Source organism: Ammospiza caudacuta, chromosome 11 (genome assembly GCF_027887145.1).
Source record: "Ammospiza caudacuta isolate bAmmCau1 chromosome 11, bAmmCau1.pri, whole genome shotgun sequence".
Taxonomy (NCBI): Eukaryota; Metazoa; Chordata; class Aves; order Passeriformes; family Passerellidae; genus Ammospiza; species Ammospiza caudacuta.
The window spans coordinates 27,647,113-27,664,260 of NC_080603.1; the positions used below are offsets into that span (position 1 = coordinate 27,647,113).

A 17,148-nucleotide genomic window follows, 5' to 3' on the forward strand; every position below is an offset into this window, starting at 1 on the left:
AGGCTTTGGATTGTCTGCTTAGTCAGACTGTTTGAAGAAAAGCAGCGTTTTTTATTTTGGCATGTGCTCCATGTGGTTTGTCTCAGAGCACACAGGCAGTTCCATCCTGGGGATGCCCATCCTGCGTTGGGTGTCTCTGGCTCAAACAAAGCAGGCTTTGCATCAGTAAATGAGTGCTGCAGTAAACCTGTGCTGTGTGGGCATCATCGTGCAGCTCTGTGGGGAATGTAGAAAAGGTTAGGAAGGTTTGCCTTTTGGAGCTGACAGACAGAATTTGGTGGGGGAATTCTTCGCAGAAGGTTTTTTTTTTGATTTCACGTTTGGTTTTGATACTGCATTTCCCATTTCATGTTTTACTCATTCTATTGTATATGTTTAAACAGAAATATAAGTGCTTTTGCTTCAGAGATTGGGTAAAATATTTTTTGCAAATCAAGCAAAATGCATGATGAAGAAAAGATGATAAAAAGAAATGCCTACTGTTACTTAAAATGTAATTTCTAAAGATATAAAGCAGGTTGAATTGTATTGGCATATCAAAACTGAAAGTTTGATGTGAGTGAAGTTTATGAGGAAATTGTGGATCGCATTTTCATTTTGAATAGGTGTTTGTCTCTGCAAACTGCAGCTCTAACTGACCTGGCAGCCTTGCCAGCAGGAGGGGTGATGCCAGGGACTCTTGCCATCCCTTCACTCTGCAGAGGATGTACCTGGTATAATGTATAATATACATAAGGCATAATGCTTTGACAGCCATTCCTTTGATAAAGACTTTTTCAGTCATGGAATGTTGTTTTCACAGATGCTGCCATCACCGTCTCTCTCAGCCCTCACATTACCAATAGTATGTTATAATATTAGATAAAATTTAATTTTTATTAGAAGTGGTGCGGGGCTCTACTTCTTTATTCTGTGTTCTATAGTTTGCATTTTGTTTTTTGTCTGTTAGTGGAAGACTTTGTGGAAATGGAAAATCAATGAAATTATGCTACTGCAAAGGAGCAGATAATGTAAAATTTAATAACTAGAGTAAATGAGATTTCTAGTGAGACTGTTTATAACTTCCTGAAAATTATTGATATGTAGAAGAAATTAAGGTTTTGTTAAAGATTTAGCAGTGACACTAGTCAGTAAAGGTATATATGTTACAAAACATACTTTTTCAAAGCTAGGAGAGCTCCTGGTTTGAGATTTGTAACTTTATAAAAACCTTAGCAATTTTAGTCCATAAGTCATAAATGAAAAAATAGCTCTTGGTGTTAACCAAATATATGAAGAAATCTTATTTTAAACGGTCATCCGCAGTGACTGGATAATTCACATTATTATGTTTATTTTCTTTCTGTGTTAGTCTTTCTTTGAAGACAAAGGGAAGATCTAACTTTGATTCCATATACTCCGTTTAGTTATATATATCTTGTGAATTACTTGGGAAATTTGGCACGATGTTCCGTTGCCCAACATCTGGCGAGGGGCTGTGCTGCCCTGCAGGTCCCTGTTTTGTATTGCAGGTGGAAATGAGGGAGCACTCTGGTGCAGCAGAAGTGGTTTCAGGTGCTGGGCATTCCAGGAAGCAGCTCCTGTGCTGATTCTCTTTTCAAATAATTGCTAAAACTTAGGTGTTGGAATGATCCTGGTGTTTACGCTGTATATTTATGGTCAAATGCTGCTCAAAACATTCACTAAATGTCGAGGTTTTTGCACAGTATTTTTTTAGCAATCATGACAGATCTTTCTTGTAACTGAGAGTAGGACAATAAAGGGTGAAAGAGCATAAGTTTGCAGATAAAACAAACTGGGATGCAGTTAAGACACAGAAGCACTGTCAGTTTCCATTTTGTGCTGCTTTTCCTGCAGATACAGACATATGTTTGCATTTATTTGAGTCATTTTGTGGTACTGCCTGGTTTACTTTACTGAAAGCATGCCTTCTACTGAGGATATTGTGTCATGAACATTTCCTTTTTCTGTCAGGAGGCTTCTACTAGAACAATATTTTCAGTGGTCTTTTTTTATCTTAGAGAAACAAATGCCTGATTCATTTTTCTAGAAAAAACAGGAAGCTGTGAAGTAGACAGACTGGAAAAGAAATGCATGCTGTTACCTAAAATGTAATTTCTAAAGGTATAAAGCAAACTGGAAGTAAGTCTTTGTTAGATTCTGAGGGATATTAGAGTTTCACTGTTTTTTCTCCTACTATCCGGAACTCATGTGAAGAACAATTTAAGATGATCTTGTTAAAAAAACCCCAAAACCCAAAAAACACTCACTCCTATGAAAACTTCTGATGAAAGCAGTTTCAGCGCAGCAGCCTCTGCACTTTTGTGAGTGATGTTCTCTGTGCCCTTGTTCAGTATTGCTGCACTGGGTCTGACAGATTTTCAGCACAACTACTTTTCAAAGCAAGAGAAAAGACCAGATGGGGAGATTGAAGTTGGGAGTTCTTTGTGTCATGTATGAGGTTGAGATATTTCTTAAATAGAATGACATGATTAATGGATAAAATGTTCCAATTAATTGTAATAGACTGAAAAGCCCTGCATATTCATAATCAGGTTACTAAGCGTGGCTCTTTTTTTTTTTTTTTTTTTTTTGGTTGGTTGTTTTTTCGTTTTGTTTTGTTTTTTTTTTTACTGTAGAAATGATTGATCCTAGAGGCAGATTATTCTCAGATTTGCATGCAGATTTGTTATTATGACCTTCCTGGGTGCTGGAAATATCCACAGACATTTTGCGCCTGTAAAAAGCAAAATGACTGCATGTTGAAAGGGAAGTGGAGCATTACAAATCCACACCACAGCAATGTCTGCAGTGGGACCGTGGTTCCCAAGCATTAACTCAGAGGTGAGGTGTTGATGCTGTGCTGTATCCCTGGTCCTAGGCTGGACCTTGCTGTGAATAATCTGGTCCTCCATCCCTGGACCTTTGCTACTGTTCTTTTCTCTCTGGGAGCTGTAGTCTTTACTGTTGCTGTAAATACAAAAATTAGAAATTATTGAAAAATTATTCCCTTAGCACAAGCATTGTGAAAATTTGAAGATTTGTCCTTCGTGTCCCCCATGATAGAGGCATGCATCCTAAGGAAAAGTCAAGCTAAAAGACTTCTGTTATTCTCACATTTTGTGCACTGACAAATAGGAGATGAACTTCATCAGAGCTATAATGAAACAGCTCTGTTGAAAATATGTGAAGTTCAGTTTTGGCGTCTGCAGATAAGTAAAATACTGTGTGGAAAGATTATCTTGACTCTATTTATAAAGCACCTGCACAGTGCAAAGCCATCAGCAATGCTTCCCTCTTATTTGAAGTGGTGTTTTTTTTCTTGATGACTGTACTAGGAACAGCAGAGAAGAAAATTCTGAACTAAAATTCCTCTTGGGGGCATATGGAAAGAACATATCACTGCAAGAATTCCATCTGATACAGACCTGAATTTTTCCTGGCTCTGTTGGGCAGGTCCCTGTTGTGGCTTGCGTCTCAGGTACTGGCAGAATGGAAATGTTTTCTAGTCATTCCGTTTTTTTTATCAAAAAGAAAAGTTGCAAAGGTGTTTCATCATAGGGTCTTTGAGACATAGCTATGTCAGTTTTTAAGATTTAATTTATATGTGACATTTTACATAAACCACAGCTTTTAAAAAAATTATTTAATGTTAGCTCCTGAGAGTTTGCAGTTTACAATTGAATTATTTCTTTGAGACATTGGAATAACTATTCCTTTGATAGTGTAATTCTAGATGGCATATGCAAGAGTCTTGACCTGCCAGATCATCTCTGCTAGGCCTAAATAAATCTTGAAAATATTTAAGTGTACTTTCACTTCATGCTTATTCTTTAAAGTAATCTAAAGCAAGAGGATGATCTCTTTAAACATAGATGAGGCATGCATAATTGTTCTTCAGTTCACATAGTTTTTCTGTATGAGGCCAAACCTCAGATGTCTGGGTTAACTGTGCCAGGAAAAGGGCTACTACCAATTTAAATGCAGGGCTGATAAACGACACACCTCCTGCTGCTTAATCCCTGCACTGGGGATAGGACACGAGGGTTGGTGGGAGCTGCGTTGGGGAAGCTCAGACTGGGCACCAGCCTGAAGCTCTGCCCTGGGGACCGTCAGACCCTGGAACAAACTCCCCAGGAAGTGCCCCCGAGCCCATTGCTGGTCAAAAAGTGTTTGGATGGCTCTCAGATAGCTGGTTTAACTTTTAAGTTTCCCCTTTGGATAATCCTCATGGGTCCTTTCCAGCTCAGGATATTATATGTTTCTATTAAATAATTCTGCATTTATTTAATAAGAAGTCCAGTTGAAATACGGGGAGACTTTTTCAGGTAAGAAGCTGGTCTGAAATATTTCATTCCTACTAGATTTTAAAAACCAGATGTTGGGTACCAGATTTTAAAAGGTGTATTGGGAAATTTTACAGGACACTGCCTTTTAAATTCAATTTTTCAGTCAGTGTCAGCTATGATACAACATTTTAGTATTAAAAAAAAAAATCACACCTTTTCTGAGGGTAGCTAACACTTTTCTCCAACCACTCCATATACACACACACACTCCACACTACTCCCCAGTCAAAATTGTATTTGTTAGCCCAGTTAAATGTCTAGGCTAAACATTGCCTGATCAGTCATTCTCTTGCATTCCTAAATAAATAGATTTAGGGACTGCATTTGACTTGCTAATAATACGTGGGATTTGTGCTGCCTCCATTTCACAGCATTATTCCCTTTGAGTACAGCACAGCGCATTCCTGTGACCTGTGCCCATCTTCTCATACCAGTAATCCTCAGGCACGTGTTCCTTGCACCCCATTAGTAAGATGCACCTACATTGCTAAACATCTGATATTTTTACACATTTTTCTGAGCTTAAGGGAAGCCTTGCTTGTCAACCTTTCAATCTTAAAAATATTTATTTTCAAATAGACTCTGTTTGATTGGAATATTACTGCAGTGTCAGAAATTACATAAATTTCTTATGTTCAGCTAACTCGTATTTGAAATTCTGGTCTCATTTTTAAATTCTCATGTACAGAGAACACCAGTGCAGAACTGTCACCCTTCCTAAGCTCAGGTCAACTGTCAGTTTTGAGACATCGTTTCTTTATTTTGGAAATGTTTTGTTTGAGAAAAGACTTGGTCTTTTAACCAGCTCCTGCTTTTCGTCTGTTTTCCATGGCAAATGATCACGTTTCCCAACCATTTGCAAGCAGTGACTGTCTGGCAGGATTTCCTGGATACACATTAGTTTTGAGATTTGAGTAAAAGGTCAACTTTCTGAACTCTGGCGATTAGTGTGGTTATTTGTCCTGCCTTTTCTTCCATGGGAACTAATCAGCTCATATGGAAGGTAGAAATAGCGTCCAAGAAAAATTCATCTGCTAGCTAATCACCTCCACCATGAATCATAATTAAAAAAATAATCCAAGTAGGACATCTCCTGACTTTTGTATACTAAAATTCTGAACAGCTGGAACCAATATGTTTGGAGTCAGAGTTTTGTAAGAAGCTTCTGAAAAAGTTATTCATAACCTGATCCCATTTTTGTCTCTCAGAGTGAGGCACTGAGGCCCTTGCAGCACATCACTCCGAGCTGTGTGAACAGAGAGAAGTGGATAGCTATGCTGACTGTGAAAAGAACCATTTCTTTTAGACCTTTTTTTTTAATATTCTAAGCTGATCTTCAAAATTAAGAGGGTAATAAAAACAGATAAACCAACAGATGTTTATAGAATTTTGACCAGTTTTAATTTGTTTCTTGTGACTCCACTGAAAGAAGCAATGGGATTTTTCTTATGTGCATATGCCATGTAGGAGATTGAAGCCATAGAATTTTTTCCATGTTGTGAGGGAACCCTCTAAATGGGCAGTAGGGAACAGTAGAGAAGATGCTGATGTTGATAAAAGACATGGTTTTATCATTATTTGCATAGAATCCATCAGACATTTCTTCAGGCCTGAAAGTGGAGGGGTGTGTTTGAGTATCAGAAGTCCTAATGGATTTCTTAATCTTGTAGGGAAAGAGCCATGCTCCACATCCCTTAGCTCCACCAGCTGAGTTTGGTTGATTGCTTTCCTTTTCCTCACCTTCTGAGGACTTACAAAGAGGGCAACATTCTTTTCTACCTTTTGTCTGTTTAAGAATTATGTATCTCCTGAATCCTCTGTTTTCCTTGCTGTATTCTCAGTAGTGATTAAATGGCCCAAATGGAGGAAGTAAGATTAAGTCCTGATGCATTCAAGGTCATGGTTGTCTCAGCATTCAGTTAAGTGAAGCAGATTTTTTCCTATTGAATTTATTTTGCAGAGGAAATGCCAGAGGCATCCTGATAGCTGCTTTCTGTGCCCGTGGTGTCTGGAGCCTTTTTTCTGCTCCAGGAATGAGATCTGAAGGTTTTGGATGTGTAGGGTTGGGCTGGAGGCAGCTGTGCAGGCTGTTCAATAGACAGGTGTCAGGATGTCACCAGGGCCACTGGCACAGAGACCTGAGGGGAAGCTTTTTCAGACCTTGCAGAAAGGCTGGGGCACAACAACTCCATCAAGTAACCATGTGTTCGTGTCCTGTGTACATACTGCATGTGGAAAAGAAATCTGTAGTGTTTATTTAACTTTAAACACATGGGTTTGAAACAATGGTTCTTACGATTCTGTGATTAATCTGCATCATATAGCACTTAAAAGGATAGCAGGGACCAAGACCACAATTTGTGGTTGGATGGAAATAGAAGTGTTGTGAATCATGAGCAAGTGAATAAAACCTCAGTGTTTACAGGTACCAGTCACAAAGTTGTTCCTGATGATATTTCAATTAGAAATTATTTTCTGTAATACTGAGAGATTTGAGCGGCTTGGTATTTTAAATAATTCTATCTACCTCATAACCACTATTGAGGCAGATAAATATAGACTCAAAATAATTTTATTCATCTAAATAGTTATGTCAGTGATATATTGAATTAAATTTGTTGCCTAATCAATATGTTTAGTTGGTTATGTTTAGTTGGTTATGTTTTGCATTTGCTCTTTGGCAGACCAAGGTCTTATTTACAAGATACAAATCTTGGTCTGAAGAGTAAGGGATTTGGGTCATGGAAGGAAAAAAAAAAAAAATAGTATCTAGTTTGGCTCTGCATGTCTGTTGTGCTGTAGCTATTGGCATTCATATTAAAATATAAGTATTGCTGTCTGTGAAGTTCAGTGAACAGAAATTATTTTGGCCTTTTTGGAGCTTAATAAATGTACTGACCTGAAGGCTGAGGTTGTGAGAATGATCTCTGACCGAGAGCTGCAGTACCAGGAACTGCTTTGCACAAATGTGTGTATTTTGAGCCAGTGTTCAGTTTCTAGTGATGGAGGATTGTCTGTTTGGCAAAGGTATTCCTCAAACCAGTCTGTGTTATTGTTTGGAAATCCTGACCAAGCAGTTCAGGAGCTTGTCATAGGAAGAAGTTGGAACAACTGCTGTGCATTTGTGGGAAGTAACGCTAGAGACTGCGGTAACAGCATTTTGTTTTCTTTTGAAGAAATGCTGTTTTCTGTATGATTTCAAAATCCGAAGGTAGGCAGGATTGCAGATGGGCCAACTTACAGAGTAGAAAATAGTTTTATTTCTGCAACAAAAACCTTTTACAGACGTGCACTTGAATATATTGCAATGATCTGAAGCTCTTAGCAAGTAATTATTCAAATTACAAAGGAAAACCAGTGCATAGTTGTTAGTTAAATAGCAAAATAGAGTCTTATTGGTATTATGAAAATTAATTCAACCCCCTAAATTCTCTGATTAAAAAGGCACCAGTACTAGAAAAAAAACTCTTTTAATTTTTTTTTATTTTTTAGTGAATTTAATTTTTTTATGTTAATGAACATGCCAAAATGCACAATTAACAGAAACATTAACATTGATTTTCTGACAGACTCAGAAACCAAAACCTGAAATAAAAATTTTGATTACAGAGGAGAATTCTGAGACTAAATTCTGTGGAGTCATGCATTTCTCTGCCTCTGGCCAGTGCAGTAGAATATAATGTTAGGTATTTTTTCTATAACTTCAAAGGTATTTTGTGTCCTGTTTTGCTCTGGGTTGTTTTGCTATCCTATATCTTTTCTTGCCTGGGGAAGATTTTCAATCTGTCCTTTTAAGGGCACTGCGTAGTTGAAGGGGGAGTTCTTGTTTTTGCATTCATTTCTACTAGAATGCAGAATATGTTAAAATAATAACAGTTTGTCTAGAAATGCCACCTTGGTAGTCAAGGAGTGTTTATTAGGTTGGGCCACTTCTCCCATTCTTGTTACAAGACAGCACCAATTTATGTTTTATGTATGCAAACCCTGATTGTTCATAAATATGGTCCCTTTTGACGTGGATTTAATACTGGTAAAGTGAGACATTCGCAGCAAGACCTGGTGATAGCCCTGTAGCTCAAGTAGAGGACAGATAGAACCTTGCATTTTATAACCTGTTCAACAATTTCGAAAACTGCACGCATCTGAAAATGTCATGTATCGCTCACAAAAGAACGCTTTGTCTTCAAATTGCTACATATTCCCCTAAATAAAATAAACAAGGTTTTAATAAAATCATAATATGTCTCTTTAAATATGAGTTGCTACAGGCACTCATCACGTAAACAAATGCATTAATGCTATTATATACTGTATACTTTAAAAAACCCTAAGAATGTTCTATATAATAGCTTCATTCAATACCTTTTTTTTCATTCTCTCAAGAATTGGGATTTCATCCAAATTCTAAATGTTAAGTTGTCAATAGAACTCAAAGGGTGTTTTGTTTCCATTTGTATAACTAGTTTAATGTTTTTTAAGGCCTCCATGTACACCAACAATGGAATCAGTCAGTTACAGGGGACATTCTCGAAGTTCTCTTCACAGCAAATTATGCTGAAACTAATTTAGGAAAAGAGCAACTCTCTTCACTGAAGGAGTTACTTAGCATAGTGTAATAAATATTCAAATACAGATGTAATGTTCCTGCTTCAAGATCAGAGATGAGGATGAATACACAACAGGAGAACAAAGTCCATGGTTCAATCAGTTTAATAATTACATTGGAGCTCCTTGTTAAAGCTTCATGTAATTTTCATGAAACATTACTGGTGTCTAAAAAGCAAGTGCCATGAATTGGATTAGCTCAAACTTGTGAGCTGGAGTTCTGCAGAGCATCACTTGAACTCCCACAGTAACAAGTGGCCAAACTATTGAATGTTATTAATTTCTGCACTCTAAAGGAAAGTGATTGAGAAATACTGGATTTTATATTTGTGTGCTTTTAGTGATGTAAGGAATGATATATTCTCATTCTTCCCAACTGTGGAACAGCAGAAATGGAATCAGGAGCATGCATCTCTAAGCTCTTCCACCTAATAGCTATTTCAGTTTCACATGTATATACTGGGTACGTGATTTTTGCAAAATATTATTAACATTTTGGCTTTGAATAAGGCAAAATTTTGTCCATTCCTCATTAACAGTGAGTAATGTTGGCATATAATTAAATTGCTGAGGCAGCTGTTTGGGCTGAGCCTTGGTTGTTTTGAGGTGTCTGTGGGGGCATCTTGAGTGCTTTGCAGCAGCTGTGGACACACTGGGTGCACTAAAACCTTAGTACAGCGTGTGACTTTTGATGTCTGATTTTGGTGTAAAATGAAAATACTGCTGTAGGTTTTTGTTAACCTCTCCCATTTTTTCCTTCTCTGTCAAAAATCACAGGAGCAGAGCTGACTGTGAAATTGGCTGACACTGTCCCAGCCATTTCACAGCTGATGCTGTCCTGGCCAAAGGGTACTGTTGGGAGCAGTGGCCTGGCCCTGTCCTCCTCTTTTCAAATATTTTTCTCCATTTTCTTCACATGGGGCTGCAGGCTCAGGCAGATCAGTCTGTTGATGTATCTGAAACAACCAGCAGGATTTTGAACATAAAAGCAATACGTATTTTGTAGATTCAGGGGCTAGATGTTTCAAAGTACTCCCTGAAAGTGCTGAATGCTGTTAAATGTCTTGTACCCCTGATCTGTAGAATGGGGATAGCCTTGCAAAACCTAATGAAGTTTCACTGTGAGGATTTTCTCATTATCTTTTAGAGATAGTTTATTACACTTGTCAGTAGAGCAGAGTTTGAAAATTTGGCAGTAGGTTTGGGATGAAGCTGCATGTTAGTTTAAGAAAATACTTCATAGTGCATCAGAAACAGAGCCTTTGAATAGTGAAATGCACTTAGTGAGTAAGACAGGTGCTCTCCAGAAAAAGCATGTGATTAGATAAGTAACTGTGGTTTTACAGTGCATGACTGCAAGGGAGTGAAGAGAAGCTAGCACTGAGTTAGCTGTGTTCATTGTGCTAAACTTTCCACGTCACATTTTTTGGGTAATGTGAATATAATCTGAAAAAAAGTCTGAGACAAGTGCCAACCTAATGACATTGATGCTTTGTCTGCACAGTCTGGCATGCAAACTGTTGATGCCAACCAAGAATTTTCTCCAAACGTTTTCTGTGTGGGCTCATGCCAGCGTGAAGCTCATTGTCTTTAGCAGGATGTGATTCAGATCATAATTTAACTCGGTCCCATTTCCACTTAAGTTTGAATTTAAAAGAGCTGTAAACGAGTTAGAAGCCTGTATAAAAATCAGGCTGACCTACTGAAATTGTAGGATTTTCAGGCGCTTGTAGGAGAAGTGACTGTCTCTTCCGTGTTTGCAGGTAGCTCCTACATCACAGGCATGGCTGCAGTCTGCCTAAAGAGTTAAAGTTATCGAATGTACAGGTGCATGAGTAACATTAGGTCATGGTGCTGTACTTTCCATGAAGTCTTTTCATGTTGTAATGAGAGCAGAGCTTCGCTCTTGAAATTTTCCAGTCTGTGGTGAGAGAAGGGGAAAAGCAGCGTTGCAGAGGGAGGCATCTAAGGACAGAACACTGCATTCTCATGCAGTTGTTGGACCACGTCCTGCCTTTCCCAGCAAGGGCATTCGTTCACAAATTGTCTTTCAATATCCAGGAAAACACATAGCATATGTGCAGGTGTTTTTATAAGAGGTAATCTGAAATGTTTCTCACCTACTGATTTCTAGCGAACAGTAAATGCCTCCCGCTTTTGGACGAGAAGGATGGCAGTAACAGAAGCGCACGGCCAGGTCTGCGGAGCTGGCAGGCGCTGGCACACGGTGACCTTGGTGGGACAGGCAGGGGCAGTGCTGAGGGGGACAGGCTGTGTTTGCTCTGGCCACAGTTGCTCTGGCGTCCCCAGCCAGTCCTCCCACCAGTCCCAACAGCTGCCATGAGCTGCTGTGAAGTACCACCTAATTATAGCATTTTCTTGATCCTCTTGATCCCCTTCCGAGATTGCTGGTCCTACTCTTGGCCAAACTCACCAGCCAAAGGCAGGGCCCGTGAGGGTGCGACAGTGGCACCCTGCTCTGCCATCCCTAGGGAGGAGCTGTTCCCTGGTGAGCAGCGGCTTTGGAGGTCTCTAAATGTCCCAATAAGTGTAACTACTGCTGGTAAGCATTTAGGCTGGTCTCACAGTGCAGTGGCATGTATACTCACAAATTCCATCAGTTTCTGGGAGAATTGGATGTGTGCACATACGGTAATTGTTTCTAAAGCTAAAAATCATTCCCATTCACATCTTGCATTTTCCTTACCCGTGACTATAAGAAATAAAAGATCACATAAAAAAGAATACTAGAGGTAAGTTTTTTAAGAAGTAGATGGTACTAGACTTTTACAGATGCCCAATATTCTGTGAGTTTGTACACAGTTCCCTTTTGGCTGCCGCATCCTGCATAGTGGTGATTACTGGAATAGTGTGGGGCTTGGCTCTGGTTGTAGTTTTACCAGAAATTGCACTGCAGTACCCTGAGCAAGCTCAGACAATAGACTCAAATGTTGTGTCCCTGAGGTAGTTTTCTTAAATTTAAAAAACTTCCCATCTGTATAAAGGCGTATCTTCCACATCCCTCTGCCTTCCAGTACACTTTCTTTGTGTGCTGTTTTTGTTGACAGGGAGCAGAGGGACACAGAGAAGGTTGGGCAGTGCCGTGGCTGCGCTGCAGGAGGTGCAAACAGATTTCCCAGCGTTTGCTGTGCGTGGTGGAGGCGCTGCAAGGCAGGGCGAGCGGCGTGTCCCTGCAGGGCTCCGAGTCAGAGCCGGGGCCGTGCTGGGTGAGTCGCTGCTTCCCACTCAGCAGAGCTTCGCTCTGATGTGGCTCGCTCGCACAGCCCACGCTCAGTCCCCGCGTTCGAGCCCTGGTAAAGTGCCCGAAAAGCTCCGCACTGTTGGTCGAGCTCCTTGTTTGCGTTACTTCCGATGATAGTGCCCTTACAGAATAATCGGTTTGTCTTTCTCAGCTCCCCTACAAGCTTTTTAGATAAGCTGCTCTGAATTTCCTAATACCAGAAAAAACAAAACAAAACAAAAAAATTACGCAAGAAAGGTCTGAAAATAGAGCCCACTGAGATGCATTGGTTGTTGGAGTGCACAGAAGCAGAAAGAGAATTGGTGTCCCCAGTGCTGCTGCTCGCTGATTCAAACTCACTGAGACGTCTTGGCAAGGCTGCAGCGGGAGCCAGGGATTAGAGCCTTGCAGTCACCAAATGCAGGACAAAGCAGCAGCACAAATGCAGAGGAACGCTGACATTTCAAAGCAGGAGACTGACAAGCCAACAGGCGGCATTTAACAAAGGACCAAGGTGCAACAGGTGGAACAGAATCCTGAAGTCTGAGTAAAATACTCAGCTGTTTACATCTGAGCTTTGGTTTAATTTTTCTTTAATGAGGGTCGACTGTTGGGATACAATTTTGTTGTATTGGAGCCCTGCAGGACTTTATGGGTGGGAATGCCATGATCTGAGCAGGCTGGAGAAGCTGTTATGGCAGCATGTTCTCTGTCCTGTTTGTCAGATTCTTGTGTGTCTCATTTGAGGTTTTTTTATCATTGAGTTTGTAAATATTTAACTTTCCCTGATTTTATTGGAACATGTAAAATTCTTGTTTGCATACAGTCTCATCAGTCTCACTCGTGATGCAGAAACAGAAGCTAAAATGGACATCTCTGCTTTTCTGTTCTGCTTGTTTATGAATGAAGACCTTGTTGAGAAATGGCCAGCTCTGATATTAGGATTTATAATAATAAGAGATGCAAAAATTGCTTATGAAAAACTTGAAAGTGAGAACTTTAGTATGGATTTTGGGGCTGCCTCGTCATGTGTTGGAATATGCCTCAAATAAGAATCTTGTAAAAGTTATAGAGGTAAGTCGTAGAAGTTCTTTAATTATCTACATAGTTCCATTTCAATATTATAGATGAGGCAAGATATTGTTAAAGTTTGAGGCTCTGTGACTTCATGCACTGGCTGCAAGAATTCTTATACTTGAAATATAAGAGTAAAGAGAATAAAAGCTAAAATGTAATAAAAATTTACAGTGACGGGAGAATAAATTTTAATGTATTAAATGTTTTAATCCTAGAGAGAAGCAATGGTGAGTGGTTTCATTGTGAATAATAACAAATACTCTAGAAGCTGTGAAGAAAGGAACTGACTCAGCAGTTTGAAGCTGAGTAACAGTCATGTAAAAGTGTGATCTTCCATTTGAGAATTGTACATTAAATGCAAAATATTAGGAGAAGAAAATGGCTACAGACTGCATGAAGATGTCACATTTTTCTGTTCTTTAAAAAATGGTCAAGGTTCTTTTCCTTTTTAACTTCCTGTAATTCACACTATTTTTGGTAATACCCAAGATGTGCATCTCAATATAGACTGAAACTTGGTTGTGGAATTGGTCTGGTGATGAGCTGGGTGTGGAGTGGTGACAGCAGTGGTGGCCGTGCCACTGGGCTCTGCAAAAGCAACGATAAGTGTAAGATGGAGCTCAGCAAAAATTTTAGGGTGATCTTTTATGAAAGTTGAATCAAAACGGTTTTCCAGACACAGAGTGTTTAAATTTTTATGCCTCTTGACATGTTCTTCTTAAAGACTTACCTCTTTGTGACAAAAGAGCTAATAGAGGAGAGCTCACTCCAGTGCAGACAGAACCTGGTTAGCTGGTTGGGCTTGAAGCCAGGCAATCCCCTGATGGACAGTAGGCTATTGATTGCTTCAACACACTTCCTTTTTCTTTTCTTGTTTCAAGTAGAATTGCATGCTCATCCTGAAAATGCTTGTCCTGTTAAATTTCTTACAAAACAGATGCATTTCAGTGTAAACTTTCAGTTGCAACTAAACCATAGTTCTTTTACCACTGAATTCTGTGGCCAAACATATTTTGCAGGGATCATTGTTATTGTTACTTCACTGTAAAATTTATGTGGATTTGTGCATGACTCCACTGTTTTCGGGAGAATGCATGTCTATGAGTGTTTGCATACTGAAATGGTAGGTATGTTGTTAACTACACTGCAATAAAAACTCTTAGTGCCTTTACAGAGAAATTGGTGATTACACATGAGTCATAAAACTGTAATCTGCCTGGTTTGGTAGTGGGAATATTTGCTGGTACTCTTGGAGACATAGTTTTCATAATGTGGAAAGCAAGAAAGCAGTCGGATTTGGCAAGACAAATACTTGTCTCTTCAATATTCAGGAAAATGACCATTGCTGAGTGAAGAATGGCCATACATTGTGTATTTAGAAAAACACTGGTAGGACAAGAGTAAACAACTTTCAGACAATTAAATAATCTGAAGATGAGTGTGTACTACAGATTTTCAGTACGACAATAGAATTTTTCAGTTGTTCAAATAAAAGTAATTATTCAGCGGTAGAGCAAAAAGAAATTAGAACAGGAGGGGCAGAAGATCAGAAGAAAAAGTGAGCAAGCAGATGATAGATAATTTCAAGTGGGTGAGGGTGAGATGACAAGGGCAGATGTGGAATAAGAAAACCAAATAGGATTTTCATGACCTTATGCTTAACTGTGTAAATAGCATACCAGATATTTTATGTTAAGCTTGTATCTTTTCTTTCTCAGTCATATAGAAAAAATTACAACATGGCAAGATCCTCGAAAGCCGATGAACCAGCCAGTGAATCACGTCAGCCACCATCCTGCAGCCACGTCCACGCCGGCGCCACAGAGGAGCATGGCAATGTCCCAGCCAAATCTCAGTGAGTACTGGATGGCATCTCTCTGGTGAAAACACAAAAGAGATATGAGACACACCTTCTGATTCGTTTGTCAAAGTAATTTTTGCTTCAAGAAGGTAGTTCTGATTCTGCTGTCTGACCTAACAGTATGTTCTCCCCTTCATTTACTTAATTTTCCCCTCTGTAGAGTTGGCAGCAAGTGAATTTGTACTGTTTGAGGAGAAGTTCTAACATCTTGTGATCTATTTTAGAGCCTCCGTGGCTTTTTGGCATAGTGTTAGACGTAGAAAAATAAATTCTGTCTGTGCTTTTCTGTTCTGAGGTGGTATAAAACCCCCACAAGCCCTCCCTATCATGTCCAGGCTGTTGGAGACCTTGTGCGCAGTCAGTCCTACGTTTCTTCAGGTCAGAAGGTGTAGCTGGTTTGCTTGTCAGTTTGTTTATGATGTTGGGGCCTTTGCATAGCGGGGTTCTGCGCTGTAAGCAACTTGCAAACTACTAAAAAGTCTTTGCAGTATGAATTACCCACAAAATTCTTATAACTGGTGTGGTTCCCTTGCTGTTTCTGTTTAGCACTTCAAGTGTAAATTTAATTGTCAACTTACATAAATCTGATATTGCCAGATTTAAGACTTAGTGAAAATAAAGGCATTAAAACTCAAAAATTTTAAAGAAAATTTGTAAATGGAAGAAAACATTTGCACGTATGATTGAGAATTACAAATAATCCCTAATATTTCAATTCTGGAGTTTAACTTTTCTACTGCTCAAGAAGATGAGCTTACAGGCTCAAGATGTCAAAAAGGGACACTTTAAAACACATGGCAGTTTCTTGTTCTGGTTAATTTTTGGTAAGTTGATCTCATGATTTCTTGATTGTCCACTTGCAGCGTGGTTCATGAGTGCTGTGTCTTCACATGACAAGAAAACGCTGAACATTTGTCTGCTAATGATCACCAATAGAAGTAGTGCAATATTTACTTTGGTCTTAAATTTATAAGAAACACCTAGGACCTCTGAGGTAATTAGCTTCAGTTCTTTTTTCTGCCTTTGTCTCATCAACTGCTTTGCTTGCATATATGCAGTAAGAGTTGGTTGCATTACAAGATTCAGTGGGCAGTAGCAAACCCTAATGTGAGGGTGGATATCTGCAGAGGAAATTTCAAAAACATCTGAAGGGCTAGGGTATCTGCGGAGCGTGGCAGCACATGGTGAAGCCAACAGTTGCTCTGCTGTGGCTTCAGACCACAGCTGCGCGTGGGTCAGGCTGTTTATAGCAGTGCTGGAATGGCTGAAAGGTGAGAACAGGACAGCAGGGGTTTTGTTCATACCAGCTCCTCCACTTATGTTAACATCTGTTGCATTGCCCCTAGTTAAAAAACAGCAGTACCCTAAATCAGGACAGTGTACAGAACATTTTTCCCCTCAGTTTATTAGTGGAAGTGAATGAAAGCCAAATCCTGGACTAAAACACATGTATACTGAATTTTAGAGGAGGTTCTTTCTTGAGATTCAAAGGATTAGAAATAAAAGTCCATACCTAATGAAAAGTCTGTTCCTGAAGATATTTCATGTGCCCAATAAGGGTATTTCCACAGACTTCAAAATCTGTCCCATTAAATACAGTCTGTATTTCATTCAGTACCCTTCATATATATATATACATATATATATATATATATATATATATATTTATTTATTTATTTATTTATTTATTTATTTATTTATTTATATTTATATATGTAAAATATGAGGTTTTACTTTTTGTGTAGGTTTATATGCAGTTCTTGGCGTAGTGGTTCAGATGTGTGATTGAATTTCCCACTAGAAATAGTATGTAAAAATCTGTTCAGTGTACATATTTATTTAGTCCAGAAAACGTTCCATCAATATGTCTTGGTGAGCTTTTTCTCATTTTGATGGTTTTCAAAGGCACACTAAATGTGACACTATTTTATTAAGAAATATATCTTGCAAGATTTAATCTAGAAACTCTGTATATGCATGTGAATACACACAGAGGAATTACACAGAAAGATTGC

At 39.0% G+C, this 17,148-nt stretch overlaps 1 protein-coding gene across 1 annotated transcript in view; it reads left to right on the forward strand.

Moving 5' to 3' along the window:
• The window catches only part of WWTR1 (WW domain containing transcription regulator 1), a 43,699-nt gene that overhangs the window by 6,940 nt on the left and 19,611 nt on the right, over positions 1–17,148 (forward strand). The window contains exon 2 of the mRNA XM_058811965.1: positions 14,991–15,127. Coding sequence (XP_058667948.1) covers positions 14,991–15,127 — 137 coding nt within the window. The remainder of the gene's footprint in view (positions 1–14,990; positions 15,128–17,148) is intronic.